This window comes from Bufo bufo, chromosome 10 (genome assembly GCF_905171765.1).
Source record: "Bufo bufo chromosome 10, aBufBuf1.1, whole genome shotgun sequence".
NCBI lineage: Eukaryota > Metazoa > Chordata > Amphibia > Anura > Bufonidae > Bufo > Bufo bufo.
This window is the reverse complement of record NC_053398.1, coordinates 43,289,418-43,310,130: the sequence shown is the minus strand read 5'-3', so window position 1 is coordinate 43,310,130 and position 20,713 is coordinate 43,289,418. Positions and strand designations below refer to the sequence as shown.

General features: G+C 40.8%; 1 protein-coding gene across 1 annotated transcript in view; it reads left to right on the top strand.

Annotated features, from left to right (window-relative positions):
- Positions 1 to 20,713, top strand: part of LOC120980024 (mucin-2-like) — a 112,518-nt gene that overhangs the window by 77,019 nt on the left and 14,786 nt on the right. Inside the window, exons 42-49 of the mRNA XM_040408889.1 lie at positions 580 to 1,422; positions 3,547 to 4,236; positions 6,376 to 6,825; positions 11,960 to 12,028; positions 17,211 to 17,354; positions 17,811 to 18,067; positions 19,664 to 19,838; positions 20,000 to 20,247. Of these exons, the coding sequence (XP_040264823.1) occupies positions 580 to 1,422; positions 3,547 to 4,236; positions 6,376 to 6,825; positions 11,960 to 12,028; positions 17,211 to 17,354; positions 17,811 to 18,067; positions 19,664 to 19,838; positions 20,000 to 20,247 (2,876 nt within the window). The remainder of the gene's footprint in view (positions 1 to 579; positions 1,423 to 3,546; positions 4,237 to 6,375; positions 6,826 to 11,959; positions 12,029 to 17,210; positions 17,355 to 17,810; positions 18,068 to 19,663; positions 19,839 to 19,999; positions 20,248 to 20,713) is intronic.

Here is a 20,713-nt window from a genome sequence, read left to right as displayed (position 1 = left end):
AAGGTAAGGACTTTTAGCTTAGCGAAGCAGGCACAGGCAGGAGCCCAGTCCGCTCATCTAATCCTGGCATAGCACGTGGTTATAGGGTACCCATGTGCTATGCCAGCATTTAGTAAACCTCTGGGGGGCACAGACAGGAGCTGCAATGTGTGCTCCTGCCCGTAGGCCCTGCGCTGTGGCCCCATTGATGGAGTGTCAACTCTATACACTACTGAGAAGTCAGCGGTGTACAGAAAAGTCCATTTTAAGCGCACAGGGAAAAGTGTGCTTTGGAAGGGTCTATTAAAAATACATAATACATTAATAAAGTATATTACAAAAAAATGTATTAGGGCATTAGGGACATGTTAACAAAAATGTTGTTACTCTTTAAGGCCCTCCCACAGCTGCCAATGACCACAGGATTTTAAAGTTGAAGTTGAAATATTCCCACCAAAATTGTGTACCAACTGTAGGTTGCAGTGTGTCGGCCACAACTGGCAGCCGCATTGTGTCCACCCACACTAATTTGTTCTCTAGAGCTTATATTAAGTGAGTGTATTTGGTTAATGTTATGTATTTTATTTCTATTTTATCTAGTAACTCCTAACTGTGATCCTTCCTGCACATGGTCACCATGGTTTGATGTGAGTTATCCTAAATATGAACCCAATGGAGGAGATTTTGAGACCTATAAGAACATCACAAATGCTGGATATCAAGTGTGTGAGGGTGATATGAGACCAGAAAACATTTCCTGCAGAGCACAGAAATTCCCAGATATGACACTAGACCAGCTGGGACAGACATTGACCTGTGATGTCTCCACTGGCCTAATCTGTTACAACAAAGATCAAACAGGGTTCATGCCTGTGTGCTACAACTATGAGATCAGTGTGTACTGCTGCCGACCTTTACCTGAAGAATGCTTTACTACAACCTCTAAAACCACTACTACAACTACATCACCAACAACCACCACCTCTGAGACTACAACTACATCACCAATAACCACCACCACTGAGACGACAACTACATCACCAACAACCACCACCACTGAGACGACAACTACATCACCAACAACCACCACCACCTCTGAAACTACAACTCCATCACCCACAACCACCACCTCTGAGACTACAACTACATCACCAACAACCACCACCTCTGAGACTACAACTACATCACCAACAACCACCACCTCTGAAACTACAACTCCATCACCAACAACCACCACCTCTGAGACGACAACTACATCACCAACAACCACCACCTCTGAAACTACAACTCCATCACCAACAACCACCACCTCTGAGACTACAACTACATCACCAACAACCACCACCTCTGAGACTACAACTACTTCTGTCATCACAAGTACTCCAGAACCTACAACATCAACCACTTCAACTGCTACAACTACATCAATGACCGCATCTTCAAGTAAGAATGAAACAAGGAACCATATATCTTTAGTGCATATTTATATAATTAGTATTAGATATTTTTCTATAGTATTATTTATAACCAAGAAACCCAAATAGTTTTAAACCACAGTATTATTTTTTTTGTCCTTTTTTCAAATGTGTGGTATAGAGTGAACATTATTAGTTGGTGGTGTTCCAAAGGTGGTAACCCCAAGTATAAGATCTTTATAGCATATTCTGTGGATATGCCATAAATATTGGTGGTGAAAAAGCCCTTTTGAAAAGGCTTATCTGTAAGATTATAATTATTTTTAAAAACCTCACAATAATATTTTAAAAATAAATAAAACTGATCTTAGTGCAGTGGTGACTTGTCTTAGCAATTGGCTGAGCAGGCATTTCCAGCGTCACCAAGAGGTAGACACCAGACCACATTCCAGGAAGTGTAGTTTTTATTCAGTAATGGAGACAATATCAGCAAAAAGAGAATCAACATCCTGGTAATGTCCTCACGGATTGAACAGTAAATCCAGTATAGCTACTTCTAGTTTTTGTTTATTACTGCATCAAAAGTACACATTTTGAATGTGAACAACCTTTTTCATCTGGGATTGAGCCCAATAAAGATGGGTTTTCACCTTTGAAATGTATTGTTTTGATTCCCTAATAAACTGAAACTAGAAATAACTACATGGGATTAGCCTTTCTACCCCTGAGGACAGTATAGCACCAATCCTATATTGGTGATATTCTCTCCACTACTACTACCGGCCACAGATACTGTCGTTTATGCTGGTTGGGATCCAGGCCAGAAGTCCAGATAATTTGTACCATGTTTGTATATCTGTCATGCCCGCAGCACATCACCCTGTTATTGTATTACTGTTTACCCATACCTGCATTACTCCCCTTGTTTTATAGTCCTGCACATGAAGTGCTCCTTTCTTTTCTTTATTTTGGCATTCATCTGTCATTGAAAAAAGTCATGTTGGTGGTGCCATGAGACCTGTAAAATGGGCAGAGCAAGTGCCAGTGGTTCCTCCACGTATACTACTGGTTTATTAGATCAGCAGGAGTGGTGAGGTTACGGGCACACGTAGTGATGTGATGCCCATTCCTGGTGGGTGCGGTTTAAAGATTGATAATGAGTACATGATTTTTACAGCCATACCACAGTTTAACCCACCAAACTGCATGCTTATTAAAAGTTATGTTAATAGTCAGGTGGTTTTGAGGGTAAAACTACTGCACAATTGCTGAAAAATCATGTGGCCATTTTGATTTTTTTCCCCTTGTCATGCTGCACAAAGGTATCTAAGAGAGTATGACCGCACTGTCAGGTTTCAGCATGCAGTTTTGGAAACCAAAATCAGGAATTAATCAAAAAGAAGAGAAGTCGTATCTGTTCTTTATACTATCTCTCATTTTATAATCTACTACTGATATTGACTTTAAAAATTGCATGCAGAAACCAATATAAAGACAAAAGTAGAAATGGATTGAAAATAACAAAAGTATAATGTTTTCTAAATACTTCCACATAAGAACCAGGGGAAAGGGGAATTCAAGATTGAAGGCCTGTGATATTTGTTCATCCCTGTTAGTAGCCTATACACAGTAAAATGGGGTTTCGGTGATTTTAATACTGATGAACTATTCTCTGGATAGGTTATCAGTATCTTATTGGTGGGGGTCTAACAACCAGGGTCCCCACCAAACAGCTGTTTGAGAAGGCAAAGGCGCTCCTGTGAGCGCTGGCCTTCTCGGAACATTTCCTAAGCCAGTGACGGCATGTTCATCTGTCATGTGGCCTACACACAGTTCAGCCACATAGAAGTGAGTGGGGCTGAGTGCTATACCAGACACAGCTGACATACAATGTACGGTGAAAGGTCATCAGTATTAAAATCTCGGGAAACCCTTTTTATGCTTAACTTTAAGGCCCTTCCTCAGCTGCCAATGATCACAGGATTTTGAAGTTGAAGTATTCCCACCAAAATTGTGTACCAACTGTAGGTTGCAGTGTGTCGGCCACAACTGGAAGCCGCATTGTGTCAGCCCAGACTAATTTGTTCTCTAGAACTCATATTAAGTGAGTCTACTTGGTTAATGTTATGTATTTTACTTCTGTTTTATCTAGCAACTCCTAACTGTGATCCTGTTTGCAAGTGGTCACAATGGTTTGATGTGAGTACTCCTAAATATGAACCCAATGGAGGAGATTTTGAGACATATGAGAACATCAAGAATGCTGGATTTGAAGTGTGTGAGGGTGATATGAAACCAGAGAACATTTCCTGCAGAGCAACGAAATACCCAGATAGGCCATTATACCAGTTGGGACAGATGGTGACCTGTGATGTCTCCATTGGGCTCATCTGTAACAATAACGATCTTATAGGATACAAGCCAGTGTGCTACAACTATGAGATCAGTGTGTACTGCTGCCGGCCTTTACCTGACTATTGCCCAACTACAACTTATACAACAACTACAACAACTACATCACCAACAACCACATCTGAGACTACTACTTCACCAACAACCACCACCTCTGAGACTACAACTACTTCACCAACAACCACCACCTCTGAGACTACAACTACTTCACCAACAACCACCACCTCTGAGACTACAACTCTTTCACCAACAACAACTACCTCTGAGACTACAACTTCATCTCCAACAACCACCACCTCTGAGACTACAACTACTTCACCAACAACCACCACCACTGAGAGTACAACTACTTCTGTCATCACAACTACTCCAGAATCTCCAACATCAACCACTTTGACTGCTACAACTACATCAGTGGCCGCATCTTCAAGTAAGAATGAAACAAGGAACCATATATCTTTAGTGCATATTTATTTAATTAGTATTAGATTTATTTCTACAGTTTTATTTAGAACCAAGTAACCCAAATAGTTTTAAACCACAGTACTGTTTTTTTGGTCCTTTTTTCAAATGTGTGGTATAGAGTGAATCTTATTCGTTGGTGGTGTTGCAAAGGTGGTAACCCCAAGTATAAGATCTTTATGGCATATTCTGTGGATATGCCATAAATATTGGTGGTAAAAAAAGCCAGTTCGAAAGGCTTATCTGTAAGATGATAATTATTTTTAAAAACCGCAGAATAATTTAAATAAAAAAATTAAATAAAACTGATCTTAGTGCAGTGGTGACTTGTCTTAGTAATTGGCTGAGCAGGCATTTCCTCTGTTTCCAGCGTCACCAAGAGGTAGACACCAGACCACATTCCAGGAAGTGTAGTTTTTATTCAGTAATGGAGACAATATCAGCAAAAAGAGAATTAACATCCTGGTAATGTCCTCACGGATTGAACAGTAAATCCAGTATAGCTACTTCTAGTTTTCGTTTATTACTGCATCAAAAGTACACATTTTGAATGTGAACAACCTTTTTCATCTGGGATTGAGCCCAATGAAGATGGCTTTTCACCTTTGAAATGTATTGTTTCGATGCCCTATTAAACTGAAACTAGAAATAACTACATGGGATTAGCCTTTCTACCCCTGAGGACAGTATAGCACCAATCCTATATTGGTGATATTCTCTCCACTACTACTACCGGCCACAGATACTGTCGTTTATGTTGGTTGGGATCCAGGCCAGAAGTCCAGAGAATTTGTACCATGCTTGTATATCTGTCATGCCCGCAGCACATCACCCTATAAATGTATTACTGTTTACCCATACCTGCATTACTCCCCTTGTTTTATAGTCCTGCAAAGGAAGTGCTCCTTTCTTTTCTTTCTTTTGGCATTCATCTGTCATTGAAAAAAAGTCATGTTGGTGGTGCCATGAGACCTGTAAAATGGGGAGAGCAAGTGCCAGTGGTTCCTCCACGTATACTACTGGTTTATTAGATCAGCAGGAGTGGTGAGGTTACGGGCACACGTAGTGTTGGCCAGAAGCATGTGATGCCCATTCCTGGTCGGTGCGGTTAAAGGTTGATAATGAGTACATGATTTTTACAGCCATACCACAGTTTAACCCACCAAACTGCATGCCCATTAATAGTTATGTTAATAGTCAGGTGGTTTTGAGGGTAAAACTACTGCACAATTGCTGAAAAATCATGTGGCCATTTTGATTTTTTCCCCCTTGTCATGCTGCACAAAGGTATCTAAGAGAGTATGACCGCACTGTCAGGTTTCAGCATGTAGTTTTGGAAACCAAAATCAGGAATGAATTAAAAAGAAGAGAAGTCGTATCTGTTCTTTATACTATCTCTCATTTTATAATCCACTACTGATATTGGCTATAAAAATTGCATGCAGAAACCAATATAAAGACAAAAGTAGAAATGGATTGAAAATAACAAAAGTATAATGTTTTCTAAAAACTTCCACATAAGAACCAGGGGAAAGGGGAATTCAAGATTGAAGGCCCGTGATATTTGTTCATCCTTGTTAGTAGCCTATACACAGTAAAATGGGGTTTCGGTGATTTTGATACTGATGAACTATCCTCTGGATAGGTTATCAGTATCTTATTGGTGGGGGTCTTACAACCAGGGTCCCCACCAAACAGCTGTTTGAGAAGGCAACGGCGCTCCTGTGAGCGCTGGCCTTCTCGCAGCATTTCCTAAGCCAGTGACGGCATGTTCATCTGTCATGTGGCCTACACACAGTTCAGCCACATAGAAGTGAGTGGGGTGATTGCTATACCAGACACAGCTGACATACAATGTACGCTGAAAGGTCATCATTATTAAAATCTCGGAAAACCCTTTTTATGCTTAACTTTAAGGCCCTCCCAATGATCACAGGATTTTAAAGTTGAAGTATTCCCACCAAAATTGTGTACCAACTGTAGGTTGCAGTGTGTCGGCCACAACTGGAAGACGCATTGTGTCAGCCCAGACTAATTTGTTCTCTAGAACTCATATTAAGCGAGTCTACTTGGTTAATGTTATGTATTTTACTTCTGTTTTATCTAGCAACTCCTAACTGTGATCCTGTTTGCAAGTGGTCACAATGGTTTGATGTGAGTACTCCTAAATATGAACCCAATGGAGGAGATTTTGAGACATATGAGAACATCGAGAATGCTGGATTTGAAGTGTGTGAGGGTGAAATGAAACCAGAGAACATTTCCTGCAGAGCAACGAAATACCCAGATAGGCCATTATACCAGTTGGGACAGATGGTGACCTGTGATGTCTCCATTGGGCTCATCTGTAACAACAAAGATCTTATAGGATACAAGCCAGTGTGCTACAACTATGAGATCAGTGTGTACTGCTGCCGACCTTTACCTGACTATTGCCCAACTACAGCCCATACAACTACTACAACTACAACTACAACACCAACAACCACCACCACTGAGACGACAACTATATCACCAACAACCATCACTACAACTACTATAACGACCAGAACTCCAAGTAAGTAGAACAATTAAAAATGAATGCGCTCCGGACCGCTGTACGCACAGACGCGTCCTGGAGGTGGTTGATTCATTCCGCCTGGACGCATATACGCGTCATCTCGCGAGACGCGAGATTTCCTGTGAACGCGCGCACACAGGCGCGCGCGCTCACAGGAACGGAAGGTAAGAGAGTTGATCTCCAGCCTGCCAGCGGCGATCGTTCGCTGGCAGGCTGGAGATGTGTTTTTTTTAACCCCTAACAGGTATATTAGACGCTGTTTTGATAACAGCGTCTAATATACCTGCTACCTGGTCCTCTGGTGGTCCCCTTTGTTTGGATCGACCACCAGAGGACACAGGTAGCTCAGTAAAGTAGCACCAAGCACCACTACACTACACTACACCCCCCCCCCGTCACTTATTAACCCCTTATTAGCCCCTGATCACCCCTGATCACCCCATATAGACTCCCTGATCACCCCCCTGTCATTGATTTCCCCCCTGTCATTGATCACCCCCCTGTCATTGATCACCCCCCTGTAAAGCTCCATTCAGATGTCCGCATGATTTTTACGGATCCACTGATAGATGGATCGGATCCGCAAAACGCATCCGGACGTCTGAATGAAGCCTTACAGGGGCGTGATCAATGACTGTGGTGATCACCCCATATAGACTCCCTGATCACCCCCCTGTCATTGATTACCCCCCTGTCATTGATCAACCCCCTGTAAAGCTCCATTCAGACGTCCGCATGATTTTTACGGATCCACTGATAGATGGATCGGATCCGCAAAACGCATCCGGACGTCTGAATGAAGCCTTACAGGGGCGTGATCAATGACTGTGGTGATCACCCCATATAGACTCCCTGATCACCCCCCTGTAAAGCTCCATTCAGATGTCCGCATGATTTTTACGGATGCACTGATAGATGGATCGGATCCGCAAAACGCATCCGGACGTCTGAATGAAGCCTTACAGGGGCATGATCAATGACTGTGGTTATCACCCCATATAGACTCCCTGATCACCCCCCTGTCATTGATTACACCCCTGTCATTGATCAACCCCCTGTAAAGCTCCATTCAGATGTCTGCATGATTTTTACGGATGCACTGATAGATGGATCGGATCCGCAAAACGCATCCGGACGTCTGAATGAAGCCTTACAGGGGCGTGATCAATGACTGTGGTGATCACCCCAAATAGACTCCCTGATCACCCCCCTGTCATTGATTACCCCCCCTGTCATTGATTACCCCCCTGTAAAGCTCCATTCAGACGTCCGCATGATTTTTACGGATCCACTGATAGATGGATCGGATCCGCAAAACGCATACGGACGTCTGAATGAAGCCTTACAGGGGCATGATCAATGACTGTGGTGATCACCCCATATAGACTCTCTGATCACTTCCCTGTCATTGATCACCCCCCCTGTCATTGATCACCCCCCCTGTCATTGATCACTCCCCCTGTCATTGATCACCCCCCCTGTCATTGATCACCCCTCTGTAAGGCTCCAGACATTTTTTTGGCCCAAGTTAGCGGAATTATTATTTTTTTTTTCTTACAAAGTCTCATATTCCACTAACTTGTGTCAAAAAATAAAATCTCACATGAACTCACCATACCCCTCACGGAATCCAAATGCGTAAAAATTTTTAGACATTTATATTCCAGACTTCTTCTCACGCTTTAGGGCCCCTAGAATGCCAGGGCAGTATAAATACCCCACATGTGACCCCATTTCGGAAAGAAGACACCCCCAGGTATTCCGTGAGGGGCATATTGAGTCCATGAAAGATTGAAATTTTTGTCCCAAGTTAGCGGAACGGGAGACTTTGTGAGAAAAAAATTAAAAATATCAATTTCCGCTAACTTGTGCCAAAAAAAAAATTTCTATGAACTCGCCATGCCCCTCATTGAATACCTTGGGGTGTCTTCTTTCCAAAATGGGGTCACATGTGGGGTATTTATACTGCCCTGGCATTCTAGGGGCCCCAAAGCGTGAGAAGAAGTCTGGTATCCAAATGTCTAAAAATGCCCTCCTAAAAGGAATTTGGGCACCTTTGCGCATCTAGGCTGCAAAAAAGTGTCACACATCTGGTATCGCCGTACTCAGGAGAAGTTGGGGAATGTGTTTTGGGGTGTCATTTTACATATACCCATGCTGGGTGAGAGAAATATCTTGGTCAAATGCCAACTTTGTATAAAAAAATGGGAAAAGTTGTCTTTTGTCAAGATATTTCTCTCACCCAGCAAGGGTATATGTAAAATGACACCCCAAAACACATTCCCCAACTTCTCCTGAATACGGTGATACCACATGTGTGACACTTTTTTGCAGCCTAGGTGGGCAAAGGGGCCCATATTCCAAAGAGCACCTTTAGGATTTCACAGGTCATTTGCCTACTTACCACACATTAGGGCCCCTGGAAAATGCCAGGGCAGTATAACTACCCCACAAGTGACCCCATTTTGGAAAGAAGACACCCCAAGGTATTCCGTGAGGGGCATGGCGAGTTCCTAGAATTTTTTATTTTTTGTCACAAGTTAGTGGAAAATGCTGATTTTTTTTTTTTTTTTTTCATACAAAGTCTCATATTCCACTAACTTGTGACAAAAAATAAAAACTTCTATGAACTCACTATGCCCATCAGCGAATACCTTGGGGTCTCTTCTTTCCAAAATGGGGTCACTTGTGGGGTAGTTATACTGCCCTGGCATTCTAGGGGCCCAAATGTGAGGTAAGGAGTTTGAAATCAAATTCTGTAAAAAATGACCTGTGAAATCCAAAAGGTGCTCTTTGGAATATGGGCCCCTTTTTTTATACAAAGTTGGCATTTGACCAAGATATTTATCTCACCTAGCATGGGTATATGTAAAAAGACACCCCAAAACACATTCCTCAACTTCTCCTGAATACAGAGATACCAGATGTGTGACACTTTTTTGCAGCCTAGGTGGGCAAAGGGGCCCATATTCCAAAGAGCACCTTTTGGATTTCACAGGTCATTTTTTACAGAATTTGATTTCAAACTCCTTACCACACATTTGGGCCCCTAGAATGCCAAAGCAGTATAACTACCCCACAAGTGACCCCATTTTGGAAAGAAGAGACCCCAAGGTATTCGCTGATGGGCATAGTGAGTTCATGGAAGTTTTTATTTTTTGTCACAAGTTAGTGGAATATGAGACTTTGTATGAAAAAAAATAAAATAAAAAAAATCATCATTTTCCACTAACTTGTGACAAAAATTAAAAAATTCTAGGAACTTGCCATGCCCCTCACGGAATACCTTGGGGTGTCTTCTTTCCAAAATGGGGTCACTTGTGGGGTAGTTATACTGCCCTGGCATTCTAGGGGCCCAAATGTGTGGTAAGGAGTTTGAAATCAAATTCTGTAAAAAATGACCTGTGAAATCCGAAAGGTGCTCTTTGGAATATGGGCCCCTTTGCCCACCTAGGCTGCAAAAAAGTGTCACACATCTGGTATCTCCGTACTCAGGAGAAGTTGGGGAATGTGTTTTGGGGTGTCATTTTACATATACCCATGCTGGGTGAGAGAAATATCTTGGCAAAAGACAACTTTTCCCATTTTTTTATACAAAGTTGGCATTTGACCAAGATATTTCTCTCACCCAGCATGGGTATATATAAAATGACACCCCAAAACACATTCCCCACCTTCTTCTGAGTACGGAGATACCAGATGTGTGACACTTTTTTGCAGCCTAGGTGGGCAAAGGGGCCCATATTCCAAAGAGCACCTTTCGGATTTCACAGGTCATTTTTTACAGAATTTGATTTCAAACTCCTTACCACACATTTGGGCCCCTAGAATGCCAGGGCAGTATAACCACCCCACAAGTGACCCCATTTTGGAAAGAAGAGACCCCAAGGTATTTCGTGATGGGCATAGTGAGTTCATAGAAGTTTTTATTTTTTGTCACAAGTTAGTGGAATATGAGACTTTGTAAGAAAAAAAAAAGAAAAAAATAAAATCATCATTTTCCGCTAACTTGTGACAAAAAATAAAAAGTTCTATGAACTCACTATGCCCATCAGCGAATACCTTAGGGTGTGTACTTTCCGAAATGGGGTCATTTGTGGGGTGTTTGTACTGTCTGGGCATTGTAGAACCTCAGGAAACATGACAGGTGCTCAGAAAGTCAGAGCTGCTTCAAAAAGCGGAAATTCACATTTTTGTACCATAGTTTGTAACGCTATAACTTTTACCCAAACCATTTTTTTTTTACCCAAACATTTTTTTTTTATCAAAGACATGTAGAACAATAAATTTAGAGCAAAATTTATATATGGATGTCGTTTTTTTTTGCAAAATTTTACAACTGAAAGTGAAAAATGTCATTTTTTTGCAAAAAAATCGTTAAATTTCGATTAATAACAAAAAAAGTAAAAATGTCAGCAGCAATGAAATACCACCAAATGAAAGCTCTATTAGTGAGAAGAAAAGGAGGTAAAATTCATTTGGGTGGTAAGTTGCATGACCGAGCAATAAATGGTGAAAGTAGTGTAGGTCAGAAGTGTAAAAAGTGGCCTGGTCTTTCAGGGTGTTTAAGCACTGGGGGCTAAGGTGGTTAATTTCATATTTTTCTATTTATTGCAGCTGTTCCATCCATAATGTGGTAACCCAAATAGTGTTTTAAACCAAATTTCTGTATTGAGTTCTCCTTTTATCAGTCATTTGGTGTACATTGAAAGTTATTAGCTGTATATGGCGGTGTTAAAAATAAATAAATTGTGGCGTATTATCAGTTGCAATCACAGTTCAGGTGTTTGCCACAATTTTTGCAAAAACTGCCATAAGACCAAGCCTAATATGTAGTTATATAATAACAAACAGACAAGTTCTATTTAACATACTTTTAGCGCATGTCGACACTAGACATAATTTGTAGTGAAGAAAATGAGGTTGTGAATCTGCCATTGAATCTGTGGTGAATCTGTGACAGAATCCACAGATTTTGTAGCAAATTTGTTGCAGATTTTACTGTATGCATTGTAAAGGGTCTATGTATGATCAATGTGAATTATAATTGTAATCACTGTGAGAGGGTTGTTTTTATCTTCTTTAAGTCCGTCTTACAGTATATAACAATATTAATATTATTCTCACACAGCGCCCAGCGTAGAAATCAGAACACCGCCAACTACGACGTTGCCCACACCACCTAGCGAAGGCCATAACGGTAATTATAAAAACGAGTTGACATCATGAACAATGAACAATCTCAGCTTCCGAATCCACTGTTGCCAGCACTCTCACACTATTGTATCATGATTAGAAAAACCTCAAATACTGCATAAAAACACATTACATCCACATCAACCTCAACTAGTAAGGTGTCTCCAATTAAAGTGAACCCGGTTTATGCTGCCCTGTCATGAAGTAGTGACAGAAGCCATGATTATACTCAGTTGCTTTCTTCCAGTAGTTTCCATAAAATCACAATTTATTAGGTGTAAGCCAAGCCAGGAAAACTCTCAATGATGTAGGTGCGATCTGGAGTCCTTGATATCTATGGGCTACTAGCTCCCACCCACCTGCTGCTGAATGATAGCTTTCTTTCTATGCACAGTAATACAGAAAACTGTCAGTAGGCCGCAGGAGCCCTCTTTCATCTGCACTTTTAACCATGCTAAACTATTGCCAGCACTAGGTAGGAGTTGGGGAGTGTAGTAAACACCTTTTTTTCTCATCAGGAGTAGTGTGAATATGAAGTTTTATTCTGCCAGGCAATGCAACTAAATAGCGTGAGATTGTAAGAAGCAGTTAAAGAGGAATTGCCATCTCAGACATTGGAGGTATATCGCTAGGGTGCAGAGGTGGGACCCGCATCTATACTTAGACCGAAGCTCGCACATGCACGGCCGCCATCCATTCATTCCTAAGGGAGTGCTGAAAATAGCTGAGTGATGGCTTGGCTATTTCTGTCAGCCCCATAGAAGGGAGTGGAGTAATGGCTGCACACACGGGGTGAACATCCCATTAATTTCAATGGGAAATCTGAAAATAGCCAAGTGTGCCTCTCCACTATTTTCGCCGCTCCCATAGGAATGAATAGGGCAGCCGCACATGCACAGTGCACCCTCCTAGACTGTGCAAGTTTAAAAAAGCTTACAAGTGTTTAATACATAGGCGGTGGAGAGCCAGGTCTTATAATAGTTATGAATCTGCTGTATCCCTACCTCCTACTAAATATACTGTACTATAGACATAGATGAGAGGGGCAAGTGGAGGCAGGGAGAGTGATTCTTTCATAACGAATCTGAGTATAATTTTTGGATTTCTGCCACAGATGTGCTCGTGATCCATGCAAGGATAGCCCCACTGCCATTCAACTGGTCTCATCTGTAGCTTATGCAATCAAAATCCAGGAGAAGAATAAACATACTAGTTAGGGCTAGTGATGAGCGGCAGGGGCTATATTGGAATTCGCGATATTTCACAAATATTTTGGAGAATATTTGTCATATATTTGCAAATTCGAGAATTTGAGACTATTTCATTGAATGCGAAAAATCGACAATGTAAAAATAGCGTAATGCGAATTCGTAACGCAAAATACCGGCGTGGGTCACTTTGGCTACATTTTTCAAGCTGCTAGAAGTTTCATGAGTTTCTCCTGACAGTGGAGAAAATAGTTGGCACGGCAGAACATTAGAATAGCTTTATATGCAGATAGAGTCAAGTGCTCCAATATATTCGCGATTGCGCTAATCGGCAGTGATTAGAATATTTTTTAACACTACGTGCAACTTCACATTTTAACAGGTCTGACTACAGATTACAGATTGGTGCACTAAGTGTTGTTGTGAACTTGACATTGCTTCCTTCTTATTGCAAGAAGCAAGAAGCAGAGAGGAATCATGTGTTCAGATGGAAAAAAATGCCAAATATTCGATATAACGAATATATAGCACTATATTCTAAATATTCGCAAATTCTCGAAGTGGCAATATTCGCGATAAAAATTCGCTATTCGAATATCCACGCTAGTTAGGGCTCATGCACACGAACGTATTTTTTTTTGTGAATCGTATGCGGAACCATTCATTTTAATGGGTCTGCAAAAAAAAACTGAACTTATTCCGTGTTCATTCCGTTTCCGTATGTCCGCATGTCCGCTCCGCAAAAAGAAAAGAACATGTCCTATTTTCCGCATAACAGACAAGAATAGGACTGTTCTATTAGAGGCCAGCTGTTACGTTTATCAAAATACTGAATGCACATGGGCGTCATCTGCATTTTTTGCGGACCCTTGCTTTGCAGACTGTAAAATACATACGGTCGTGTGCATGAGCCCTTAGTGTGCATTTTTGTTGTAAGCATCTGGATAGGTTTCCAAAAACCCCATCCGCTTGCGTTGGATGTGAATTGTGTTCAGATTTCGGTACAGAATTCAACCTGAAATTCTTATCAATTACCCAAAATTAGAACATAGTGGAAGATTTATCACAATGGTAGAAAGTAGAACTGGTTTTGTTGCCCATATCAACCAATCAGATTCCACCTTTCATTTTCCAAAGCAGCTGTGAAAAATGAATTGTGGAATCCGATTGGTTGCTATGGGCAACTAAGCCAGTTCTACTTTACATCAGTTTGATAAATCTCCCCCATAGCTTTGTAGGTTCTTCAGATGAGCAATATTCATGTCCGTGGACTGAACACTGACATAAAGTATTATCGTCAGTTCACTTCCCTAATTTTCTGTGCAGGCTGTTGGTCTTTGCAGATAAATTAATCCAAGCACTCCTTTGATCTGATTTTAGTGCAAGACTTGTTCATTCAAGTGAATAAGGGCTCATGCACATGGCCGTTGGTTGGCAGTTCCGTGCAATTTGCGGTCACCAATGCACGGGCTACATCCGTGTGGATTCCGCAGATGGATCCAGACTATTGTTGAGCGAACTTCTGTTTTAAGTTCGGCGTCTAAAGTTCGGCTTCCGGTTAGCGGAGAATCCCGATATGGATTCCGAATTCCGTTGTGGTCCGTGGTAGCGGAATCAATAATGGCCGATTATTGATTCCGCTATCACGGACCACAACGGAATTCGGAATCCATATCGGGATTCTCCGCTAACCGGAAGCTGAACTTTAGACGCCGAACTTAAAACAGAAGTTCGCTCAACACTAATCCAGACCCATTCAACTTGAATCGGTCTCTAATCCGTCCGCACCGCAAAAAAACAGAACCGGATTGCAGACCCATTCAAGTGAATGGGTCCGTGATGCAGGGTGCAGACGGCTGGTGGCCATGTATTGTGGACCCACCGTGTATGAGCCCTTAGTCTGTGGGAAATATTTCCAGCACACAGACTTCATTCTTGTGTAGTGAAAATGGAAAATGGACGGGTTTTACATCGCTCATCCAGACTGATGACTCTTTCACACTTCAGTGAATCATGGATGTCCGCTGTCTGTGGTCTCCACGGACCACTCACGTAACTATTGACTTTAATGTGTGTATTCACACATCAGTGCTTTTCCATGAACTGTGGGTCCATGTTGACTCCTATTTTTGTCCATGATTATGAATCCCTAACACCCATTATAGTCTATGAGTCAGTGAAAACCACTGACACAACACGGATGTTTGGACCGTGGTTTTTGGGGATGGTTGCTAGGAGATGCTCTGGAAATTAATTTTCAGCCTAGCAGTGTCCATGGAATACGGATGACACATGGAGGGCAAAAAACGGACACATGGACCAAACACGGATCCATTACAGACATCTTGAAGGATGAACCACTAACCATCTTGTCATGGATGTCATGAATTTTGACACAGAAGTACAGCAAAAATTGCAACAAAAACCATGGCAAAAACTGTATGTTTTTGAAGCAGAAATGGCTGCAGATTTCACAGTCTTCACTCCAAATGCTGAAATCCACATTGGAAATGAGCAGCATAAGTTGACATACCGCAGATTTCAAATCCACACAGAATGTTAATTTAATGTGAATTTTTTACACAGCACATGGATGAGATTTGTTAAAATCTTATCCACTTTGCTGGTACCATACAGCTCTGCAGATTTGCCACAGGAAAATCTGTGACAGAAAATCCACGATGTATCTGACAAGAATGAAAATACCCTCAAAGGGGTTTTCTGAGTTGCATCATCATCCCTTAAAATAATCATATATGAAGGTAGCTCTAATTATGTAATGTATTTATTTTACCTTTATTGCTCAAATCATCTGATGTTGGCTGTGGTCACATGACCATGTCCATGCCGCTCTTTCTTATTTCCTGTGAGGTTATGTCCATGGGCGGGGCAGTGATAGGGAGGTGTCTATGTAACTAGCTGGGTGGGAGGAGCTATAAACTAGCTGGACGTTGTTAGGGGGAGTGCTGGAGCTATGGCAAAGGAAGGAGAAGTGCATCATGGTCTTGGTTGGATAACGCAACAGGAAGTGCTCCAACAAGATGGAAACAGAGAGGTAAGTATACATGGTCAAAACAGGTCAGGAGGGTCTAACTGAAACAATGTATGTACACTAGGTAAGCAACTACATGAGCAGGTCCGTTAAACACCATAGTGATCCAAGGAAACCCTTTAAAGTGGTTTTCTGGTTTTATTCAAATAAAGTTTAATCACTGCATAAATAACATATAGTACAGTACAATTTCAAGATATCTATCTGCTGTCATTGATAAGAACACTGTTGGTAAAATTCACAAGCTGCAAGGGGGCCTTCACACACACAGCAGCATTTAAATTCATTTGAATTGGATTTATTTTGGTGGCAAGCACATGGATTTCTGTAAACCCCATTCAAGTGAGTGGAACTAATTATCCGTCGCAGAAAATTTCTGCAGCAAAATCTGCTGTGTGTGAAGGAACCCCTAAATCTTGTACATCACTAGTTCTGCCCTCAGCTGAAAATTGGATGCAATAGTATCCAGTCTAGGCAATGTTCTGTGGACATCCTGTCCTGCATGCTACAATACAGTATAATCCACCGAACATCAGATAATATAGACAGACGTACATATATACTCTGACATAATGGCATATTTTAGAACAAAATGGCTGCAAAATTATTGTTGCTTTGTCACAAATTATACAGTAACGTATGTGTTTCTTAAGAAAGTATTTTATATTCCTATCTTCCAGTTGAAACTACTACTCGACCACCTGAAAATGTGACTGTTATCACCCCCACATCACCTACAACACCCACAACTTCTGAAACTACGACTGTTAGCACCACCACATCACCTACAACAACCACAACTTCTGAAACTACAACTGTCAGCACCACCACATCCCCTACTACCACCAGCACTCCTACTTCCACCACTACAACCACTGCCCCACCTTCTTCTACATCTGAGACTACAACAGAATACACAACTCCAGAACCAACTACGACTAGTCCAACAACAACAAAGTCATCTACTAGTTCTGTTACAACGACTCCAGAAACCACCACCACTTCTGAGACGACCATCATGTCTTCCACACCATGTGTCTGCTTGTACCATGGGACACCATATCCACCAGGTATGTCATCTACATAAATTCTGTATTTAATATCAATCCAATCACAATACCGGTTTGACAGGTTTTTCATTAATTAGTTATAATGTCTCTAATTCATGAACAAATTATGCAGTTTGAAATACACCCCATGAGAAATATTGCATCTTCCTAAAATGCCTAACCATATAAGTTTCATCTCAATTTGCACATGATTTTCAGTCACTATATAGCTCCGGCTGTAGAACCACTTTCACAGACCTGCTTCACTCACTCTTCAGGTGCAATGTCCAATTTTCTCCATATAAAATTTAGACTCCTTTTCTGTTACCTTTAAAATGATCTATAAGTGGGCAAAGGCAGGCAACCCCAGTAACTATGGACTGCTAAAAAAAGACAATGCTTCATTTTGTAGGTACAAAAAATCCTGAACTGTATATATTTTTCCAATAAATATATATATATTTTTTAAACTTACAGATCAAACAATAACTACTGGTGTTGTAAATGAAACTTGTTATGAAGTCATTTGCACTAAACAATGCGAGCTACAAGTTAATCACTGGAATTGCCCTTCATCCACCACAACAAGTCCTTCAACATCAACACAAACCAGCACCACAACAACTACCACTACAACGCCAACCACAACATCAACAACAAAGTCCACAACTACAACATCTACGGTCATGTCAACAAGTAAAAAACCTGGTTGTCCATTTGACCCATATCGTGAGGTGAGTAAACAGCATATGTACAAAACTGGATATATGCATTTTCCCTCTAGTCTTTATGAGGGAAGCTGATGGGCCATTACAGTCCCATAGATTCTAGTGGAAACAAAATGTCACATTAGATTCTTTCACAGTAACTGTGTATGAAGTCAGTGGGCCCCTTCTAATATTATTTTACAAAATACCAATGTAACGATGGAAAATGTTCAAATAAAATAGTTTGGATGGACGTTATATAATTTCCTCAATCTTAATAATCAATTGTATCCTATTTTACTACATGCCTTTTCTTCAGGCAATAGTTTAAAGTAAGTTCTAGATGATAAGTAAGAACTATCTATTGAAAAAAGAGAAAGTGGAAGAGAGAAGACTTAACATGAAAGATGAAACACATACTTTAAATGGTCACTGTACTTTTATACAACTGCATAAATAAATATTACGTGTAAATATGAGAAACTTTGTAATATAGCTGATCAGAGAAAATGCCTTATACTAGACTGATCAGCTGTTTTCTTCCTCATCCCTATTTTCTAAATTGACTTTCTCTCTGTAATTTGTGATAAATGCATTTTGTTAAAACTAAAATGGGCTGCCTGCTCACTGAAAGATTAGAAAACATTGTCTTATAGAAGTCTATGGAAAGGAAAGTAGGCAAAGCAGTAAACATCATTTAAAAACAGAGAGGGAGACATGATTCAGCCTTTAATAATAAATGTGACATTTAACACTAAGTTCTTTATTCACATCAATTCAGCTCAGTACTGTGCAAGAATATCTTATCTATATGTGTAGTCTATGGGTAGACATCATTACAGCTATTTTCCACCCACCAGCTCTGACAATTGAGAATTAGAGGTGCAGCATGCAGGGGAAAGTGTCAGGTCATACGATGGTCAGATACAGTGTTATCACTCATCTGCACACCTATAGCAGTTTATTGTGAAAACTTATTTGAAATGACAGGTACGTTTTAAAAGGCATTGATGGTATATCTGTAGGAATTTCCATCAATCTCTGAATCGTGAAGGACCAACTACTGTGAATTTATGAAATAAAGTGGCAGGGGAGTTAGAAATGCATCAAGCCCCTCTGTTAGATGATGGTTCATCAGAGGTTGGGTGAGGCATGTTTAGCCCTTTATAGTCAATAAGAGACCATGCAACCAAATGGAAAAGCCAAGTGGAGCTGAAGGGAGACAAAGTGGCACCGCAGTTTCTTAGCACTGTTGCTACTTCATTCTTCTCATACCTTGAAAAGGACTCTAATTGGAGCATCATAGCTCCAAGGTTCTTGTGGCAAGCACCTCATATTTCAACCCTCCTGTGCTGTTTTCATATTAGTATGAGTCATTCTACTAATTATTGGAGGTCTATTTGCTAGTTTCCCTCTCTAGACTCGTTGAAAGTTGTTCAGGAATTTCAGTGTTCTAATAGATTAGTGCTCCTTTCTATTATTGTTCTAGACAATACTTGCCTACTCTCTTGGAATGTCTAGTAATAGACATACTTCTGGGGCATGAATTATCATGAATAATCATTATCATGAAAACTCATTTGAATTATATTTATCACTTACATTTGTGTTTTGCCTTTCCAGCATAATGAAACCTGGATGCTGTGTAACTGCACCATGGCTAGGTGTCTGGAAAACAACACAGTAGAGATCGTTGAACTCAAGTGTGAACCACCACCTAAGATCACATGTGCTAATGGTCTTCAACCCATAGCTGTACCAGATGAAGACCTCTGCTGCTGGCACTGGGAGTGTGATTGTGAGTGTTTCTGCTCTGAAAAATTATAAAATGTGTCAAAAGCATGAAGTTAGGTTAGAGATAGGGTTCCTGAAACTGACTGCAAAAGTGTATATATAACATGCTAAAAAATCGAAATGTTGATAACTGCTGTAAATCTTATCCTTCATTTTCTTATTTAGGTGTGTGCAATGGCTGGGGAGACCCCCATTATATCACATTTGATGGGACCTATTATAGTTTCCAAGGCAACTGCACCTATACCTTAGTGGAAGAAATTGACAAGAAGATTGACAACTTTGGAGTATACATTGATAACTATGATTGCGGAGCACAAGACAGAGTCTCTTGCCCTCGTGATATTATTGTCCAGCATGAATCGCAGATAATACGCATTAAAGCAAAAAGCTTGACACCAATAAGCTTACAGGTAGGATGGACCAAACATATTTATAACAGATGATGAGACGGCCACCCGACTGTTGTATGGGTCCATAAACTAGAAGATAAAGACATCCATAAGCAATGTTTAGTAATTACTGGCCAAAAATGTTAAGATGCTGCATTATCAGTTTGCCACCTTAAACAGCTAATGTAAGGAGTTGGTTATTTGAATGTCAGCCACCAGTACTGATATAAGGCGATTTCCTGCAAGAGTTCCTCTAAAACACAAATTGCTTAAAGGGAACCTGTCATGTAGAACATGGAGTATGCCGCTGCAGGCAGCGCGTGACAGAGCAGAAGCTGGGCAGATTGTTATATTGTTTTATGGGAAAAGATTCAGTAAAACTTGCAATGTATACATTTATATCTCTGCTCATTCTGAACTTCGGAGTCAAGGAGGCGGTTCTATCAGTGATTGATAGCCTTCCCTCTATGACTATGTATACAGAGAT